This window comes from Camelus bactrianus, chromosome 11, assembly GCF_048773025.1.
Source record: "Camelus bactrianus isolate YW-2024 breed Bactrian camel chromosome 11, ASM4877302v1, whole genome shotgun sequence".
Taxonomy (NCBI): Eukaryota; Metazoa; Chordata; class Mammalia; order Artiodactyla; family Camelidae; genus Camelus; species Camelus bactrianus.
This window is the reverse complement of record NC_133549.1, coordinates 66107723-66128546: the sequence shown is the minus strand read 5'-3', so window position 1 is coordinate 66128546 and position 20824 is coordinate 66107723. Positions and strand designations below refer to the sequence as shown.

The 20824-nt window shown below is 54.2% G+C and overlaps 1 protein-coding gene across 1 annotated transcript in view; it reads right to left on the bottom strand.

Annotated features, from left to right (window-relative positions):
* The window catches only part of LOC105066386 (uncharacterized), an 82643-nt gene that overhangs the window by 21034 nt on the left and 40785 nt on the right, over window positions 1–20824 (bottom strand). Inside the window, exons 16-29 of the mRNA XM_074374123.1 lie at window positions 16743–16787; window positions 15811–15843; window positions 15176–15202; window positions 12658–12711; window positions 11749–11835; window positions 10195–10248; window positions 9034–9078; window positions 8570–8638; window positions 7372–7395; window positions 5791–5853; window positions 4693–4737; window positions 4182–4334; window positions 3503–3601; window positions 2141–2185 (exon numbers count right to left, since the gene is read on the bottom strand). Of these exons, the coding sequence (XP_074230224.1) occupies window positions 2141–2185; window positions 3503–3601; window positions 4182–4334; window positions 4693–4737; window positions 5791–5853; window positions 7372–7395; window positions 8570–8638; window positions 9034–9078; window positions 10195–10248; window positions 11749–11835; window positions 12658–12711; window positions 15176–15202; window positions 15811–15843; window positions 16743–16787 (843 nt within the window). The remainder of the gene's footprint in view (window positions 1–2140; window positions 2186–3502; window positions 3602–4181; window positions 4335–4692; window positions 4738–5790; window positions 5854–7371; window positions 7396–8569; window positions 8639–9033; window positions 9079–10194; window positions 10249–11748; window positions 11836–12657; window positions 12712–15175; window positions 15203–15810; window positions 15844–16742; window positions 16788–20824) is intronic.

Sequence of the window (20824 nt, the reverse complement as noted above, 5' to 3'; positions counted from 1 at the left end):
GCGGGGGGTGGGGGGGATTAGGCTTATTTATTTATGTATATATTATTATTTTTTAAGTGGAGATACTGGGGATTGAACCCAGGACCTGGTGCATGCTAAGCATACCCTCCACCACTCAGCTCCACCCTCCCCACTCCCCCACTGTTTTTAACCCAGACCTCTTCCGTTCATTTGTTGCATGTCTGCTCCCTGTTGGCATTTGGATTTGAGACCTTTAGGAACAGAGACTGGTTATGTGGAATGAGGGGAGACTGAGATGTTTCTGAAGAATATTCCTCAAGCTCCCCCCACCCCAGGTTTGTAACAGGCAGAATGGGGACTGGGGGTCTTACTTCTCTGGAGAGCAGATTAAAGTAAGAGAGATTTGGACTGGACAGTGGAGATGGAGGAACCCAGGGTGGCCTTCCTCTCTACAGAGGATGCTGCTCTTTGTAGATCCTGTCTCTGGTGAAGATGGACAACCTTTTGTCCACAGTCAGCCACCCTTGAGGCAGGAAGGAGATCTGTCTCCCTACTTGAGCTTCCGGGCTTTCCTTGGGCATCTTGCCTTCCCAGGGACAGAATCCCCTGGAGTGTGGCCAGGGTGGGGACCCTCTGCCAGGCAACTATAAATGGAGCCCCTGTACTGGGCAGACAGGGCACCCCAAAGTCCCTTGGACCTGTGGGCTCTTCAGTTCCATAATACTACAGTCTCCTTGTAGGGAACTCAATCTTTGGAAACTCTGCTTTCTGAAAAAAAAAAGTTTGCTAATTTTCTTCTTACTGTAAATGAGTAATTCATATATCCTGATTTTGGTAGTGGGTATGCAAATCTATGCATATATTAACATTCATAGAACTGTATACATTCCACAAAAAAGTCAGTTTTACTGTATAATTTAAAAAATAAAAAATTAAAGGAATACAAACCCTTTAAAATATTTAATAAAGAGATTAAAAAAGGAAAAGAATATCACTGAATAATGCTAATATTTTACTTTATTTCCTCCTACTCTTCATGCATAAAAAATGTTTGAATATATGTCTATACTTATGATGATATTATATGTATGTAATTTGGTTCTCTGCTCTTTTTCACTTAGCATGAAACCCATTTTCCTTCTTCTGTGTGTTCCCACAAGTCTTTCAGTGTCCACGTGCTATTTACTGACTAGAATAAAAATGAACTCTCCCTAGCCAGGGCTTGGAGCAGCACTTGGCCCAAGGAAAGTTCACCAACACTGGACTATGATTCCCATTAGTATTGTTGCCATAAGTTATTTAATCATTTCCTTCTTGTTAGAAATGTAGGCTGTTTCCAGTTTTTATTTTAATACTTCTGGAAGGAACATTTTTGTATATAATGCTTTTCATGAATTTCAGAGCATTTCCATAGAAGGATTTGGATTTCTTATCCAAATAAGTAATATATATGTTACATAATTAGGTCTGAGTCACTAAATGCAGAAAGGGCTTGGTGACACGGAAAGGTGCCCGAGGGGACCTCTCCAGGGACTGAGTGGTGGTCTCTTTCTGCGGTGGTGTCTGGGTGGCCCTCCCACCAGAAGCTTCTCCCTTCTGTATCTGCAACCTCTGTTTTTTCCTGGCTCTTTCCCCTGAGCCTGATTCCCTCCCATCTTATGAGAAGCTGGCTTTCTTCCCGACTACCTCTCACTCCACTGTTCTCTCCTCCATTCACCACCACACTCCTCAAAAGAATAATGCCTCTCTCTAGAAACCCTAGCTCTGGAGCTTCTAGGCAAACTCATACAGAGTCTTCAAGACCCTGCTCAAATGACCCATTTTCTAGGGTGCTTGACTCCCTGAGCTGCTGCCATTCTAGTGCCCACTAGTGGGAACTGTTTGCTCACAGGGTTGTTCTGTTTTATTTTCTTGTCTCCAGGCTATGGCACTGGGAATGGAACGTGGCAGGAGCTCTGTGAATGCTGTGGAGGGACCTGATTAATGCAGAGGCCATGGAGCAGACCTGAAGGCTCCAAGCTGACCCCTGAGATGCTCAATAAACGTTCAACTTCTTGCCCTCTCCCCAAGCCAGGCAGTCGTGAGCTTCATTCTAAAGCATGGAAGTGCTGCGCCCACTGGAGAGACTGTGGTGTGACAAGGTCCCCATGACATGAACAGCAGAGCAGGTACAACCTACCTCCACTCCTGGGTCACCTTTCTCCCCGGGTTCTCCTTTCTCTCCCTGTGGGCACAGAACAACATGGCATGGACGCCAGCATGTGGGGGAGCCTGGGACAGACACCCTCAAATCTGCAACAAACCTGACTGGGACTAGACTAAGCTTAGGTGTCAGCAAGGACTTCCTCCAAGGCTGTGGAGGCAGTCAGCCTGGAGGATGGAGACCCGGGCGGGGGCCCTGTGATCTCTGACTTCATGAATCTGAGGTTCTAGCACGTGGGAGGAGAGGCTGATATTCTGTACAGATCCTGTGGGGCACGGACCCTAGGGTGGACCTGGGACTTGCTTCTAACCAACAGGACATGGATAGGGTGAAGGTGATGGGATGTCACACCAGTGATTATGTTACAAGCTCACGATACAAATTGTAACATACATATGTTATACAAATGATAGCATATAACATGGTAAGATTATGTTATGAGCATGTTACACACACCCCCCTCTGTCTTGCTAGCATGCACTGGGACAGCCTGCTGGCCTTGACTTAAAGAAGTAAGCTGCTATACTGTGATCTGCTTGCTATGGGGAAGGCTCTGTGACCAGGAACTGTAGGTGGCCTCTAGGAGCTGAGGGACCCAGTCCTAACTATAGAAGGAACTGAATTATGCCAACAGCAGCCAGCTTGGAAGAGGACCCCGCCTCTAGATGGGAATGCATTTGGATGGCACCCTGACGGGGCAGAGGACCCTGCTGAGACGTGACTAGACTCCTGACTCATAGAAACTGATAAAATACGTGTGTGTTGTTTTAAGCCACTGAATTTGTGGTGACTTGTTATGCAGCTGCAAAAAATGAATATGGCTCTAGAAGCAGAGCCAGGGCCAGGGAACTGGTAAGGGAACTTCTGTACCACATCGGAGCACTCCCGCCAGTTTGGAGAGGACATGTCGGGAGGCCGTCAGCTGCCTGCCTGTCCCAGCTGAGTGGGGCAGTCACGTTCAGTGGCTCCTGAGGGATCCTGCACTGGGTCAGAGGTGGGACTGGTTGGTCTCTGAGGTTCTTTCCACTTCTAAGAGGAGAATTCCGAGTCTAAGATTCTAGCCCCTTTGAACTATGCTGGCACCTGGAGACGGAGGCCACCATGCTGTGAGTGGAGGGAGCTGGAACCCAGTTTACACCCGACTGGCCCTCAGGGAGTAGCGGCTCATGGAGGGGACCTCCCCCACCAGGCCGGGCAGGCAGGCTGGGGGTCAGTGCAGCCTTGCTGCAGCACGAGGCACCCGCCTGGCAGGTGGCCACAGTTAGGGAGCGCCCCGCTAGCTTGCCCTCATCTGCAGAGGCCTGCTGACAACCTTGGTACCCAGCCCTCTCGCCTTACTGTAAATCCTGGGAGCCCGATTGGGCCAGGCAATCCGGTCGCTCCGGGTCTCCCTTGGCCACCTGGTTCTCCTTTCTCCCCAGTTGGGCCGTCTAGACCCTACAGATCGACAAATATCTCTTTTAGTCAAGGGCAGGGCCATCACACTGAGGTCTGTGACCAGCTGTGGCACGCACGCAGGGCTCCCTTCCTCCAAGGGCATGTGCCCAGGGTGCTGCCCATTTCACAGATGGAAACCATGAGGCTGAGAGGAAGCTCCCAAGTCAAGCCAGCGGCCTAGCTGGACTGGGTTAAGGTCTCTTTTTTGTACCTCTCCTACCCAAGGCTTCTGCATACTTTCCCAAGAGGCAGTTTTACACCTGTGACTTCATCTCCTTCCCAACAGCCCAGTGAGGTGTCCAGGAAAGGCACTGTTATCCCCATTTAGAGATGAGGAAACCAAGGCTCTGCCAGGCTCAGTGACTTTCCTGAGGACACAGACAGGAGACGACAGAACAGGACCCTGATCTCTTGAGGTGGGAAACTGGTCTTCATAAAGTAAGGCTTGAGAGGAAACTGGGTGAATCCCCTGTGCCCAGCCCCAGGCTCCAAGTTTCCAGGCTGCAGCTAGCACATGCAGAGCCTGCGGCACGCTGCGGGCAGTGCGTGCTCCAGGGACAACGCGGGCACTGGCACTCACCGGTGGGCCTGGCTGCCCCGTCTCCCCTTTCTCCCCCTTCTCTCCTGGGCTCCCTGTGGGTCCGTCTTCTCCCTTCATTCCTGCAGGCCCAGCCTTTCCTGGGGGGCCCTGGGGACCAGGAGGGCCCACATCTCCTGGTTTGCCTCGAGGTCCCTTGAGAAAAGATCAACAACACATTTTTGATTCACTGGCAGAGAAGCGAGGGGAGAGAAAGTAAAAGGATGGGAGGTCAGAAGGACCTGGCTCTCTGGGGCTTGACAGGACCAGGCAGAGGGCCTGTCCAACTCCCCGCGGGAATCCGAGGGGGCCTCGGCCACCAGCCACGGCCCATCCCAGTGTGAGTCTGCCTGGCTCCTCCTGGCGCCAGCAGCAGGGCTCAGCCAGGCTTCCACAGGGCGGGCCTCCCTTCCCTCCTCCCCATGGCGTGCACCTGGGCTTCTTCCAGAGCTTCCTGCACCCTCACCCCCAGGGGTAAGAGGACCTTCAGAGGTTTGTCTGGCAGTGTCCTTACCTTTTCCCCATCATGTCCTGGAGGGCCTGGCAGTCCAATCTCCCCCTGCAGCCAGAACAACAAAAGGTCACTCCCAGATCAGAGGAGAACGATACCTGTTATTCATACAGCACTTGCTGTGAGCCAGGCGTCCCCAGCACCCACGCAGACCGTATGCACGTTCACTGACTCCGCTTTAGAGGTGAGGACCCCAGCACAGAGTTGTGAGCTCAAGGCCTCAAGTGAAGAGTGAAGCCAGGTCCCAGTCCAGGCAAGCTGGCTCCACTGCCCACGATTCGGCCATAACCTCACATCACTGCTTATGACGCCTGGGCTGGGGGGTTTGCCTCCACAGCTCCACGGCCAGGCTGGGTGCCTGCCTCGCTGACTCCCTCAAATTCACCCTTCCTGTCCATGCCCCCCACGGGGAGCTCCCTTCACTTCACATCAACCCGTGTCCCTTTAAGTCAGGGAGAGAGATAAAGGATGTGTGGCCTCTGCTTTGAGGCCAAGTAAACACCCAGCTGCACCATCAAGGCAAGCCCAAAGGAAAGAGCAGTGAATTCCACCTGCTAGATCAGGGGAGGCTTCAAGGAGGAGGCAACCTTCAGTTTAGGCTTGAAATGAGAACTTTGACAGGTAGGGAAAATGGGAAGGGACTTCAGGGGAGAAGGTCTCATGAGCAGAGGACGGAGGGATACATGTGCACAGCCTTCTGAGAAAAATCACAGAGGTGACAGGGGCCAGAGGATAAAAGGGAGCAGAGGCAGGAGGTGAGGGAGGGGCGAGATGGAGGAGGCTCAAGTGCCATGTGCCTTGATGGTAGGTTAGGGTCCCTGTTGTGGGTCTGGCTGGGGCAGGGGCTTGTCCAGACCCAGGTCTACCACATCAGAGGTTCTGTGAATTACAGGAGCCCAAGACAGACAGCAAGGAAAGAATGGCAGAGCTGAGGGTGGGAGGGTGAGGGCATAGGCAGGCGGTGCCCTGGAGCACCGGGGAGAATACCAGGCCAGAAGATGAGAAGGACACAGGCCAAGGGGCAGCCCTGGGGTCCGGCACTCAGAGACACACCCAGGGCTTCTGCAGGGTCTGCACCCCACCTTGTCAAGACAGTGTTACCTTCTGTCCTGGAATCCCTGGAGCTCCAGGTGGGCCAATTTGCCCGGGAAGACCAGGGGGTCCCTGGAAAGAAAAGAAAGATGTGTGGGAGGACTTTCTGACTGAGGAGGGGTGGCCTGTCTCCAGAAGTGGGGCATATGTGGAGGCTGGTGTATAGAGATTGGTCATTTCCAAACATTTCGTCAGTGTCAGGAACACTTTTTTTTTTTTTGTAAAGAAAATAACATGGAGACCCCACAGTGTAAAGCAGATAAACACTGAGTGTGCTTGGGTTAAAATGGGGACGGGGATCCTACAGCCATGCCTAAACAGCCTCTCTCTCCTCTTCCCTCTACACCCTGGGAGCTCCTTGGGCTCCAAGAGGACAAATATGACCTTCCCTGATAGTGATTTTAAAACATCTCCAGGAAACAACCCAAATGTCCATCACCAGGTGAACATCTGATATATTCATACAATGGAATACTACGCAGCAATGAAAAAAGACCCATGCACTGTGCAGGCCATGCCACGGATGAAAGAAACTCTGACACATTCATCTGAGCAAAAGAAACCAGATGTAGATACCTATATACTGTGTGACTCCATTCACTGAAACTCTAGGATAAAGACTAATCTACAGTGACAGAAAGCAGATTAGCAGTGGCCCAGGGCTCAGGGTAAGTGGGACTGACTCCTGAAGCACATGGAGGAACTTTCTGGAGTGATTGAGGTGGTATGGTAGATACATGGGTGTATACATTTGTCAAAACCCAGCAAATTCTACATCTAAAATGTGTACATTTTTTTGTATGTAAATGCTAACTCAAGGTTGATTTTAAAAATTAAAAAAAAAGGTTCCAGGAAAATTTTGCTTCAAAGAGCTATTTCAAATAATATATTTTAATGTTTCCAAATGAAGCTCACTGATTCGAGAATCATGTGGTTAATATCGATTTCTGGAACTGGGGCATCATATGACTGGTGTTCGATGCTGGGGTTGTATCACCCCTAAGTGTGTTGTTGTGTGGCACATGGCCACTAAAAAATACTAAGTGAATTGAAATGCTAGTAACCTGAGAATTTGTGATCTCCCCTCTCTTCTTTGCCTTGGAAGTTAAACCTGGTGGAAATCATTTTAGCTACAAATACTCACTGAGGGCCTGCCACTGGTAGGCACGCGTGCAAAATCCCGACTTAGAATTGACTGGTTTTCTAGATGCAGATAATGTAATCGACTTCTATGAATGAGGGAAATGCGGAGGGTCGCTGCTGATTTTTTAGGATTATGCACTTCATTAGTTAAAGGCTGAGTAAGAACCTTTAGGAGGAGAAACATAACAATACCCCTCTCTAAACCTCTAGTTGCCAGACATAGCTATAACGAGAACCCAGCATTTGCCCTGTGACAGGAGTGTGCTGCTCAGATGGTGAAGAGCCACATCAGGAGAGAGCCACAAGCCCTGCTAAGGCTCAGATCAGCCCCCACCCAGCAGCCCAGCGTCTGCCTTCTGGAGGCGAGTTTCAGTCCTGGCTTCCAGCCTGCCCTTTCCCAGGTCCCAGCCCAGTGCCTGGGTAAAGTGAGGAAGGAGGAAGACTCACCATCAAGGCCAGCGTCCGGATCTCCTAAAAACCAACACCATGCCATCAGTTGAGGAGCAAATCAAGAGCCACCTGCAGGGTCCCCTTGGCCCAGTCCTGGAAGCATGGGAGCCAGGCCCCTCAAAGGGGCACAGCAGAGGTAGACCCTCTCAGGAGGCTTCGTGCTTGCCAGCCCCACACCACCCTCGCGTCTCCCAGAGGTTTGTAATCACCGGACAGAGAACATCCCACATGCACCAACTGCTGCCCTGAGGCTATCCTACAACAGACATGTCCTAAAATGGACTGCAAACTTCCATTCTACCAGAGAGGGAGGGAAGCGACATCTCCTATCTTTTCTGATCACTCCCTCCTTGATCTTCCCTCTTCTTCTAGAACCCAGATTTAACGCTCTGGTGTACCTCCCTTTAAACAAATTAGATGTGATACAGCAATATGGAACCATTTGAAAAACAGATTAGAGGGACAATTGTTGGTGTTAAAAAAAAAACGATTGTACACCTTGTAAATGGATTCAGCTAGGTACAAAGATTCCTTTAAAGGAGCAGTTCTCAATCTAGGGTGATTTTGTGCCCCTGGGGACATTTGGCAGTGTGCGGAGACATATTTTGGTTGTCGTGGCTTGGGGTGGGGTGGCATCTAGTGGGTAGAGAGCAAGCATGCCCCCAGCGCACAGGACTGCCTCCCCCCCAACAACCCCACAGTCAAGATTATCCAGCCCCAGGTGTCAGTGGCACCCAAGTTGAGAAGCCCCGCTTTTCAAGGAGGGTACCATCTGAACCTGAAAGATGGCAAAAGTGACACAAAGGCAGATGTGTTCCAGGAAGACAGATGCTGCCATGTGAAAGGGGAGTGTGTGTTTTGAAGAAATGGGGCCCCAGAGCCCTGGATTGACCAGCACCCCACAGGTGCCAAAATGCTTCAGTCATGGCTCTCAGTGACCCAGAGGCAGGATACCCAGCCAGCTGGGCGCAGACTGAGAGCTGGGCCACCCTCATTCCAAATGAGAGGCTGTGTGCCTGGGAGCTGCATGGGGAAGGCCGAAGGAGAGAAGGCCATGGGTCACCTGTCCTGGAGGCTCTGCACAGCAGCCTGTAGGGGGGCCCTGCCCCCTCATCAGGCCCTGGGGCGGAGCCCGGAGGCCCCTGAGCCCCCTGAGCCCCTCCAGGTGCCTAGTCTCTGGGAAGGCCCCGCTTACCTGGAGAGCCTCGTTGATGTTTCCGTTGTAGTCCACCATCTCTCCCTTCCCCGGTTCGCCCTTGGAGCCCTACGAGACAAGTGAAACCTCCACTCAGGGCCTGGGCCAGCAGGGACCTCAGGACAACTGCCACCTGCTTTCTATCAAACAGGACCACAGCCAGCACTGGCTGCAACACAGAAGGATCCAGAGCAGCTGGGCAGGGGGGCTGCTATCAGGGGGCTCCAAACACTCTCAGAGGAAGCCCAGGGGGTCCAGAACCGACAGAGAAGACTCCATGTGAGAACCCTGGGCTAGACAGACCTGGGGGAGACTGAGTCCAATCATGGCTGCAGTTCAGACCTCCCTGGGGTCAGAATGCTCTCCCCGCCCTCCCCTGCAAGGCCCCAGGGACAAGCCACTTCACGCTGTGATCCAGGGAGGTGAGATGTGATGCTGTGACTCTGGGTGAGAGATGCACGTACCTTGGGGCCAGCAGGTCCTTGTTCTCCAGCTGCTCCGGGCTCCCCCTGTTGTACAACAGAACTGGAGTGAAATGGGCATAAAGCCAGTATGAGATGTCCCCACATGGGCCAGGCGTTGGGGCCGTGGAGGGGGCTCAGGGGGCTCAGATCAGCTCAGGCCATTCATGTGCAGGCTCCACCCCTCAGGAAGCATCTCCACCTGCCCATGCTCCCCGCTCCCTCTGAGCTCCTCCAGCTTCGCCCTTGAAGATATTCTTTCTGTCTTGTGTTCATTGTTGGCGACTCTCCCTGTGTCCGTCTAGCCACCTCTTCCCAGTCCCCTACGTCAGCCATCTCCTCGGGAGCAGGGACCAGACCCTTTGCCCCTCTTTATTTCCATTCTGCTCAAGGAACAAGGGCTCAAAAACTTTTCGCCAATTGTCTGTGTGGTTGGTAATCACCATGGAGAGCCCAGGCAGTCCCTCCAGGGGTCTCTGCTGGTGAAAGACCCAAACTGTGAGAGGAAGCGTGGGGCCAGGTGCTGCGTTAGGAACAGCCGGCCTCCTGGAGTGGGTGGGCTGGGAGGATACGTTCCTGTTGGAAACAGGACAGGACTATGGGGACTAGATGAAATGGTGTAAATTGTGAAAAGCAAACTACAGTTGCAGTTGTTCCGGAATAATGTGAACACTGAACACAATTCAAAAAATTCAAGATAGAAAGTAAAAATAAAGGGAAAACAAACTCTTTAATATAACTCAACTCCTGCTGACCCTGCAGTCGGCCAGCTCACAGAGCGTTACCTCCAGGGAAGCTGCCCTCCACCTCCCCATGCCCACAGTCTCTCAGGCTTGGAGCACCTGCAGGGAACACAGTAGCACCGGCCAGCCCGTCCACAGGGAGCAGCGGAGACAAGTGGGAGCCCCGCCCTTACCCTCTGGGTCACTCCCCAGCCCCTGCGTCCCATCCCTCGGCCTGCCTTTGCGTGGCTGCCATCTCAGTGGGAGCTCTCCAAAGCCCAGGCTGACCAGGAGAGACAGTGGGCAGGAGTCATGGCTGTCAGCTCTGTGCCCTGGGGGCCCAGATGCAGGGACGGCCAAAACTCTCAGTCTCTCTGAGCCAGGCCTTGAGTTCCCAAGCCAACCCTCATCCTGCAGCTCTCGGATCTAGAGGCCTCTGTACCTTGTCTCCTTGCCGTCCTGGGGGGCCGGCGTGGCCATCAGCTCCAGCATCCCCCTGAGCAAGAGGAGAGAGATGGGATGAGCACACACAGGGCAGCTGGGACAGCTGTTTAAGGCGGCAAAGATGGTCTTGCTGTTGATGTCCTAGTGTCTCTGAGCCTCTGCCCCCTTCCTCAGCTTCTACTAACTCACCCCTGGGCCCAGCCCAGGTCTCACCTCCTCCAAGCAGCCCTCCCCACCTACTCCCTTCCTCCTCTGAGTTCTGCACTGCCCGGCCCGCCTCAGTTCTCGGTTAACACATGCGCGCCCAGCTTTGTTGAGAACCCCACTGGTATTGCCATCAGCCCCTGGCTGCGGGAGGCTGGTCATTTTGGAGCCTGGAACACTTACGAAGACACACCTCATCAGGTCCTGCCTGGGAGACAGAGGGGAGCGGGAAGGCCCTGGGCACGTGGGGAGGGGGCCCCAGGAGACCTAGGACAGGAGGAGCAGGGAGAGGTAGGAGGCGGCCCACTCTAAGCACTCTACTTATTCAACATTTTCTCTCGTCCTGGAAAGAGGACATGGGTTTGGGGACAGTCTTCTAGTTTTCTTCCCTTTTGTCCCAGGACACAGGGGCAACAGTGGCCAGGTTTCCCCGACTCCAAATCAAGACCCAAGAGGTGCCTGGTATCCATGCCCTGCGGGGTCAGCGGGACAGACTCAGCACTGGAGATGTCCCGGAGCCCAGGTGGCAGGGCTGTCTTTGGCAAAGCTGGTGCTCCTGCCAATGAAGCTCTGTTCCCACCACAGTCACATGAGCATGTGAAGGTGAGCCCGAGACCCTTCCTGCTACTTCATCTGCCTATCTGTGGGGTTCCTTGGGGCTCCCTACACTATATTCCTGGAATTGTGGGTTTACTTCCCTGCAGCCTCAGAGCCCACACAGAGGCCAGCCCATAGCAGGCCCTTGATAAAAGTCTGTAGAATGAATGAAGATCTTGCCTCAAATCATGCAGAGTAACTAATCCTTTCCTTTTAAGCTAAGAAAGAGACCCTCCTTATTTCCCTAAGCTACTAAAATAAACCAAGCAATGCAAGAGGCATCTGCTTCGGAGAACTCAAATCTCACCACTGTGGCTCCTGCCCTGCGCAGGGAAAGTGTGGGCAGTCCCATTTGCAGCTGCCCCACTGCTGCAACCCTGCCTCCCCGCAGTCTGCCACACCAGCCGGGCTCAGCGGATCACTGACCCGCGACTGATTCAGAGCCCGGGCCAGGGGCCTTTCTCGTTGTCCTAAGGCTTTGCAGCCATTGGTCCCCGACACAGTTACATCACAGCCATTTGAATCAGGGGGACCATCCGTCTGCCCCAGAGAAGACATCTCTCCTGGATGGTCGAATAATCACTGGCTGGAAGCAGATACATGATCCACATGACCTTTCCAGAATCCACCGGAAAAACCATACAATTGGAGCAGGAGAGCAGGCAAGGTGCCCAGGACACAGAACACCTGAAATGGGCTAAGGATGAAGGCAAACATCTGCCCTGAGCACTGATCCCAGGGAAAGACTCACCTTTGGCCCTGGGGGCCCAGGGAGCCCTGGGGGACCGGGCTCCCCTCGGCCTCCTCCAATGGAGTTGCCAGCATCACCTTTTTCTCCCTGGGGGTGGAAGGTAGAGTTACCATGACTAGCTCTGGAGGGAGGTGGTCGAGCCCTGTCTTTCCTCCCCTCACAGTTCAAAAGGAGTGAAGGCAGCAGACTGTCCTCAGTCTATGCTGAGTGTTGGGGGACATGAAGGGACTGCAGGCTCCAGGATGGCTGGGGACCTGAGGCCTTCAGAAGTCTGGCTGTGGGGTTTGAGGAGAGAACAGAGCTGGTTAGTGAAGGGGAACGGGTGTAGAGTTGGAACAAGACACCCATCGGAACTGGGATCTAGAGCAGTGGTTCTCAAAGTGTGCTCCGTGGGGCATTCCTTCAGCGGGCTGGGAATATTCAACATGTGAGAAAGGGGCCTGGCGGCCAAACAACATAGGAAAGGTAAAGCGAAACGAAGCTTCACAGGTTCCTTCACCGAAGGCGCCACGGGTCTCTTAGACAGGCCAAGGTGCTCTGCCTTACACAGCTCTCCCCAAATTTATTCGACCTTAAGTTTTGTTTGTTTGTTTTTAATGGAATATCTTACAGAACACACGTAGTGTGGGGCACACCTTCAGATCTGGTGCAGAGAAATCAGGCCAGGTCACAGTTACCAAATTCTTTGAATTTGGGCATTTTTTTTTGCCAATCAGGGCCTCCCATGTGGTACCCCATGCCTCTGTCCCCCGAATCAGAATCTGACTGTTCCAGCTACTTTCCCCTAATTGGGGAGGGCCACCTCCAGTGCTGGGGCCTCTGTGAATTTAGGGGGACCGGAAATGTGGGTGGGGACGGACACCAGGGCTTTTACACAGAACCCACCATTCAGAGCTGACTGATACGCACCTTCTGCCCCAGGAGGCCGAGAAGCCCAGGGGGACCGGCAGCCCCCTTCTCACCCTGCAGAGGAAATGTAGACGGTGTGGGGTTAGGACCTGCAGCTCCAGGATGTCGGTGAAGGCACTAGCCATCCAGCGTTGGGCTTTGCCCTTCATCTCTCCTGCCTCCCTGCCCTACCTGGGCTGTTCTCTGAAGGACTCTACTTCCTGTTGGGCCCCACTGGGGACCTGAGTGCTTCCTTGGGACACTTCATACAGGCATCACTGTCCTCCTGGCCCATGTGGGCCAAAGCCTCGGCACTCATGCAGGGAGAGGAGCCAAGAGCATTTAGACCCTTTTGGGGGTCTCCTGGAGAGAGGTGAACAGTTCTGAATGCCAGTATTTGGAAAAGGCCATTTTTTTTTCTTTTTAAACTGCTCGGCTCTTTTTCATGTTTGTAATGTCTACCAATCAGAGGCCCCTGGTCTCCAGGGAAAGCTTTCTGCCCACCTCTTCCCTGCCTCTAGAAGGGCAAAAACCACAGAACCAGAACTTCTCCTTTGGAGGAATATTTTGAAAAGTTTGCCTCCTATTATAGGTTGAACTGCGTCCCACAAAAATTCATATGTTGAAGTCCTGACGTCATTGGACATGTAATTAGTTAAGTTATGAGGTCATCCTGGAGTAGGATGGGCCCCTAATCCAATATAATTGATGTCCTTACAAACAGGGGAAATTTGGACACAGACATGCATATGGGAAGAAAATCATGTAAGATGAAGGCAGAGATTGGGGTGATGCTTCCACAAGCCAAGGAACACCAAGGATGCCACCAAACTACCAGAAACTGGGAGAGAGGCACAGAACAGATTATCCCCCATGGCTCGCAGAAGGAACTGACCCTGCCCGCACCTTGATCTCAGACTTCTGGCCTCAGAACTGTGGGACAATACATTTCTGTGGTTGAAGCCACACAGCTTGTGGTCCTTTGTTAGGGCAGCCCTGGTGCACTAACACTCCTCCTGCACCAGCTGCTTCTACCACAGAAGAACACCTTTCTCCCCCAGGGCATGACTCCCAGAGCCCCACTCTCACTGAGCCGATGAAGGGGCTCCGTGACTGTGGAAGACCTCTCACTGTGTCAGTAGCACAGCCAGGTCCAGCACCCAGGTCTCCTGATGCTCTGTCGTCTAGCCACAAAGACTTCACTGTGATTCACAGAGTGTCCCGTATCAGGAGGCCCCCCAGTACCACCCCGCCAGGTTAGCAGAAGTTCCACTCTCCACAGCCTGATGGCTGGTGCTTCTCGTATGTAATGGTATAAACCGAGGGCCCTGGGATTGTAATTTGCTCAGCTGTTTCAATGAACTTTTCAGCTGGGGCCACAAAAGATGCCACACCAAATCTTTGGGTGTCATCCCCTTGCCACCTGCCCGTGGGTAGAAGATGAATGGAGAAATGCAGCTGGCCAAGGAATGGGAGGAGGGCTAGATAAGGCTCAATTGATGAGAGGATGGGAGTCCTGAGGCCCCAGCTGGCCCTGCTTTGCCTGTGCTGTGCTGTCTTCAGCTGGGGCTTCCCCTGAAACAGGCCGGGTGTGGGTGGAGGATGCGGTGCTGCTCCACAGAGGTCCTGGGGGATGGGGGTGAGGGGGAGGGAGGGCCTTCCTTCCTTCCTTATGCTGGGCTTTCCTCCTGGGTACCCAACAGCTTTCAAGGAGAAAGGATGTGCTCTCGAGTGTGAATTTCTGAAGCTTTGCCCAGTCATCCCGGCACTCCCCTCGTTCCGGGGACACATGCACCCACAGCACACTGTAAGCAGCACACCAGCCATGGGGTGGGGCAGGGAGCTGGGGACTAGCCGAGGCCAGGATGAAGGGGCACACATTCAAAGACACAGTATCCTACCCTCTGCCCCCTCTTTCCCGGCAAACCTGGGGGCCCCGGCTTCCCTGTCGCTCCTGGGTCTCCCTTGGGGGTAAGAAGAGAAAGTCACTGATAAGAGGATGAGGGGGAGGGGGGAGGGGTACGAGGGACAGTCATCATAGACCAGAATACTTGTCCCATAAGATGCTCCTCTTAAAAAAAGAATGCCCTGGTGGGAAAGTTTGAAAATGCTGCACAAGATACTACTTTTTTAGTTTCCCAATGTATGTTCAGCATATTAAAGGCTGGGAAGGCCTGCAGTAAAGAAACCTGTGTAATATTTTTTAACCCTGTTATTTCTCAAACGTATTTGACCACGGAAACTGTTTCTCATGTTATGTCTCTTATTGTCCTAGATAAGAGAGACAGCCCTGCAGGTGCAGGGGACAATAGCCACTGCCCGCTGGAGCGGGCAGGCCGGGATCCAGGCAAGGGGGGAGACATTTTCAGAGCATTCCTGACAAGCAAGCCCCTCCCTGGCAGGCTCTCCTCTGCTCAGTCAGGTCCCTAGCCCCAGGCCAGCCTCAGGGGGACCAAGAGCAAAACGACAGCAGCCCCTCCCACCTCCACCCCACGCCTGATGCTCCACGCAGCCCAGAACGTTTCTTCTGCATCAGTACCTTGGCTCCTGGGGTCCCCGGCTCGCCCTGTGTGGGAAAAAGAAGACTCCGGTAAAGAAATGGGAGATGGAAAGAGAGAGCAAGTGCAGAAGCAAAGGGTGAAAGCACTCTGGGGGCAGGGGAAGCCTCAGGGGCTAGCCCCCAGTCTTCCTCTTTTAGGACCTGGGCCCCTCCTGGATGTTCCTTATTCTTTCCCCAGGTGAGAGGGGTGGCAGGTGTGAAGCAGCCTAGGAGGAGGGAGAGGAAGGAAGGGGCATTTGCTCTGGACACAGAGCCCTTGTCAATGGACCTGCAGGGAGATCCACACCGAGAATTTATGCTTCCCCGGTGTCCCCGCCCATCGGAATGTAGTGGCTGGATCTTGGAGTGGGAAGGAAAGCGGTCCCTTCACATTGGCAGGTGAGATTTCTAGTTGAGGCTGCTAAACCTTGGCTACTTACTTGCAAGGCTTAGTTAAACATCTGTTGTTCCAGTTATGCCTCTGGCGTAAATATTTCTTTAAGAGAATGTTTCCGAATCCTCTCTGCTCCCTCTTTGGTCCAGAGGCCACACACTGAGCCCTGAAGCCCCGACTCTGTCCTCTCTCCATCCCTCCCATCCTGCCCCTCAGGTGTCAAGTTACAAGGTCCACTGACCTTCATCCCAGCCACAGCGATTCCAGGAGCCCCCTGGCAGAGAGAAGAAAAGGCAGGGGAACCTTCTCAACCAGGGGGAAGCGCGGAAAAGGTGGTGAGATGTAAGATGTGAAGGTTTCTCCCTGCCGCCCCGGCCCCCCAGGGAAGGGGTTGCTGAGGTCGGCACAGTGAGAAGGGGCCTGAGGAAGAGGCTCTGTGCAGTGCTGCTGGCTCCCTGGGCTTCCCACACACCTGCTCAGCCCTGAGACCCTCCTGGGGGGACTCAGAGGACACTGTGGCAGGCAGCCCGTGGTGGGCTAGGCAGGGACGCCCCGGGGTGGAGTGAGGAGAGGGCTACCTGGGATGGGAAAGGAGGAGGAGGAGACGGAGGGGAAGGGGCAGGAAGGGAGAGCCGTGGGGGGGAACAGCAGATACTGATTCCAGCAAGTACAGTGGCCGTGGGTGTGCAGCTGGAACTCTCCTCACAGAGCGCTCTGGCTCTGAGCCCCAGTGCCTGGGGCGGCGGGGGGGGGGTGTTGGGAGTGAACCCCATTTCCTCATCAGCCCAAGACTACCAGCTTTGAAGTAAATAGGCTGCCAAGTGCACCAGTTAGTAAATCCCAAGTGAAAGTGGTATTTAGCAGCTCCTGACTCCCACATGGGTCTCAGGACTGCAGCCAGAGCTGGGGCTACCTGAGAGGCCTTTCATGACCCACAGATGCCCCGGAGGAGGCCTGGCCATGTCAGGAGGGCACTGGAGGGCATGTGAGTGACGGCTCATGGGCCAAGAAGGAGCACCCCTGCCTGGAAGGACAGGCCGTGTAGCATGGGGAGGGGGCCGGGGAGGAAACGTGCACCCATCTTCACAGTGGGATGCGGGGAGGAGCTGTGGGAGAGAGGGCTGGGCTGCCGCGCGGGGTGGGAGGTGCCAGGGCTGTGGTGGGAGGCAATACCTTTGCGCCCTGTTTGCCCGGCATCCCTGGCATGCCCCGTTCTCCCTGAAGGAAGAAACAAGAGAAACGATGAGAAGATGACCAGACTCAGGGCCCAAGTCTTGGCTCTGGAAGCTTGGCCTGCAAGGACGTCCAGATAGTGGTAGCTCTGGAAGCCTGGGATGACTGTCCAGCCCACGATGGGCCTTGAGGACCCTGTGGTCACCGGCAGCCACTGTGGGCCCCTTCTCTCAGCTAGGTGAACCTGAACACAGCCAAGTCACAGATCACAGAGCAGGAAAGAGCCAGGGAAAGAAACTAGCCAGTGGAGCCTGAGTCTGGGGGCGGGGACTTGCTCAAGGTTTATCGCCATACAGGGCCCCGGCCAGGGCCGTGGGCCTGAGCTGCCCACCTGGCCACTTACCTCCTGCATAGCCCCCCTCCCTTCCCGTCTAGTGTTTCCTGCCCTGTTTTCACTCCAGCAGGTTTGTATGAGTGGCACTGCTGGCTGAGCTGGATGGGGCTCCAGCCTATCCTCTTTGTCTGGGGTCCTTTTCCTCCCAGGTTCCTTGGGTCTAACTCTTCCTAAGGACACGTGGGCCTTGGCCTCACATGGCCAAGGGTCAGCCTGTGCTTTGGGTGTTGGGGAACTGTGGATGGAGGTAGGACACAGCCTAGAGCCCCCAAGCCCACTCATTTCTCTCCACCACACCCCTAACCTCATCCATCCAGAGGCAGGCAAGTGGTTGCTTCTCTAGGATACTGTGCATGAGATTTGCTTTACCATCTCGGCAGTGTCCTATCTTTTTCTGTAATCTCTTTTACTTCCTGATGAAAATGCCAAATCTTGGGAGGGGCTGGAGCTCAGGAAGGAAAGGGAACATACTCTTCCCTCCTTGGAAGGACACACCAGGGGGAGATGGGATTGGAGACGACAGCAAGTGACAAATGGGGGCCAAGAGTAGGTGAGTCAAGACTAACCTGTTGTGTCAGAGAGGGAGGGGTGCAGGGGAGGAATAAGGCAGCTCTTGTCTCCACGAGTTGAGCCCCCAAAGAAGCCCCAGCCAGAACCCAGCATATTGGGCAGTGCAGGTGGGAGCAGCCCAGGCCCTGTGGGCTGCAGACCATGCTGCAAGTCCCACGGGCAGAGGCGGAGCCTGGCCCCACCTGCCTGCATCTTTTCTGCTGTCCTCATCCCTTCCCTGCCATCTTACAGGAAGTCCTGGCCCACCCTGCTCCTGGCTGAGGCTGGAGCTACTTCTAACCTGTCCCCTCCATGATCAGGGCTCCACACTGGCATCCAGGTAAGCTTCCCAATACAAAGACTGGACAATATCACTCCCCCACTTGGCCGAGCCTGCCACTGCCCAGCATTGACCATGGAAGAGGGGCCAGGCTCCTGAGCATGGCCTTCCACTCCCACTCCTTTTTGGCCTCCTCACCTGACATCCCAACATCTGCTCTCCGTTTCTCTGAAAACACCACCCATTTTCACCATTGTATGCCTTTCTGCTATTTCCTTAACTCAAAACCTTATTCTTCCTTGGGGACCAGGTCCAACACCATCTCCGCTATGAAGCCTTTCGCTCTGCCCCATGACCCAGTGCTGGTTCCTCAGTACAGCAGGGACCACTGTGTATTTGTAACCTGCATTCACAGATTCATGTCTGCCTGGGACGGCTTCACCTCCATCCTCTTTGAGCCAAGTCTCCGAATTCTGCAAAAGGCCCAGAAACTTTAGCTTCAAACTCAGGAGCCCTCCCTCACCCCGGCCCACCAGGACCCCTGAGCCACAGGCAGGGGTGTTGAAGCTGGACTCAGAAGTGATCACAGCAGACAAGCTGGTGCCCCAGGTCTGCCCCAGGCACTAAATTCTGGAAAATGTCTCTGGTGGGACAGAGCAGAGAAAGGGACAGCCATTTACCACACCTGTTACGTGTCTGGTACTGAGTTAAGCCTTTATATCCTTCCTTTATTCAATCTCTAAAAAGAATCCCCTACGATCAGTGTGGGAGTGGATGTTATTCCTGTTTCACAGGTGAGCGAACTGTGGCTCAGAAAGGCTGGGTATGATTGCCAAGGTCATGCAGAGCAGGGATTCAGACACAGGTTTTTTGTCTGCCAAAACCCAGGTACCCTTCTCTCAGCCAGCCTCAAGCTACAGAAAGGCTGGTGTTCCATCACTTCCATTACCCACTCTCTGCAGGCCGAAAGCAGGGCAAGCTCTCTCTTCTGGAGGAGCCTCAGGGCTGTTCTCCATAGGAGTGAAGGTTCACTGCTCAGCCTAGGGCTGTCTAATCACAGGCACCAGAAAGGGGCTGAGCCAGGCCCTGCCTACAAGCACAGTTCTGCTCTATGGCCAGCAGAGGGCGCCAGAGGACCTTGTCAGAAGTCTGGCGACTGTAGCTCTAAGGTTCTCAAAGACCCCTCCTCAGGAGCGCCCTCTGAGGTCCCCGTTACTCTTTCCTTTGGAGGACCAGGTCTCCTGCTAACATTCCAAACAATTCCAAACATTCCCAGGATTGACTCAGCCCCAGGGACATCAGACAGAGTCCCCTGGGGGGTGGGTACAGGTGGGAGGTCAGCTTGGGCATCCCTGACTATTCAGGGATCTCCCGTTTGTCTCATTCTTCCTCTTCCCATCTTCCCCTCAGCTTTCCTCCAACGCACCCACCCTCACCTTACCACCTCCACTGAGGGAGATGGCCTGGGAGTCAGGAAAGGCTGTCTGTGTGACCCTGGATAAGTCACTTTCCCTCTCTGGGTCCAGGTTCCTTATCTGCAAAGTGCAATTAGACTAGACACCTCCTACCCACCCCTGCTCCTGAGAGGCCCTTAGGTGGGAGAGGCCAAAGCTGAGGAGGTGACATTGGGTGTGTTGGCAGCTCCAAAAGAGGGCTCCACCTGAGAGGGAGTGTTAGCTCTGGGTAAAACTGCAGCTCTAGGAGGGGCTCAGTGGGTCTCTGCTCTCCCCTCCTCCTGCTCTGAGGGACAACCTTGCGATGCTTCAGCAAAGGAAGCAGCTGAGGTCTGTCCACACTCCATCTCTGGGCTTCTGTCCCCAGTCTCCACATGAGCTGTGGAGAGCAGAACCTCAGGAGTGAGGGTTTCTGGACTAATCAGGGTTGTCCTCAGCCCGTGTTAGTTTGTATGCAAAGACACAACCACACACTCCAAGGAAATCCAGGCCCCTTGGAGCCTCTGAGGAGGCAGCCCTCCTCGTTAGGGTGGCTGACCTCTGCCACTCCCCTCCCCTCTGGGTCAGATCTCTTAATTCTGCAAGTGACCCAGACTCCCTTGATCCCCATCTGGGGGCCTCCCTCACCCCCACGTCTGGGCTGGGCAGGAAGCAGGGGTGCCCCCGGCTGACCCCACCCTGCAGGCTCACTCCACTCTCATCAGTCTCCTTCTCCAGGGCTTGTCTCCATGGGATTGCCCCAGCCTGACCTCTGCACCGGGAACTGGGCTCGTCCTGCACCAGAAGACGATGATTGTGGATGGTGGGGGAGGGGAGAGAGGGCTGAGAGTCATTATCAAGGACTCAGGGCAGTGGGCAAGGGCGCTCGTTTGCAGGGGTGCGGGGGTGGGGGGGTTTCTGGCAGCCACTGGTGAAGGGAGGACAAAGACACACTTGTGTTCGCAGAGCGTTTCCTCGTGGCTTGTCTTTGCGCGAGCACATCTAGAGGCTCCTTCTTTCCCATTTCCCTTCTTAAAAGTTCTCCTATTTAGAAGGTTTAAGTTTGGAATTGTGCTGAATTTAGATCCACTAACACACTAATGTCTTAGTTGGGGAGGGAGCTCTGATAGTCTGCCAAATTCTGAGGGCCCCAATGTATCCCCTCTACTTCTGCCTTCTCCTGTCCTCCCAGTGGGGAGCCAGGAGGCTCCCCTAGGGGCTGTCAGCCACCCAACCTGGGCCATCCTACAGCTGGGGAAGTGGGCACTCTGAGCATTACGAAGGGTCTTACCCCATGTGCACAGATGGTGGCAGCTGCTGTGGGACCAGGCCTGAGACCCCCAGGCCGGCCTGGCCGACCACCTGGGATGATGGCTCTTCAACCTTGGTGCCCAGACCTGATGACGCTGGATTGCTGGCCTGGAAG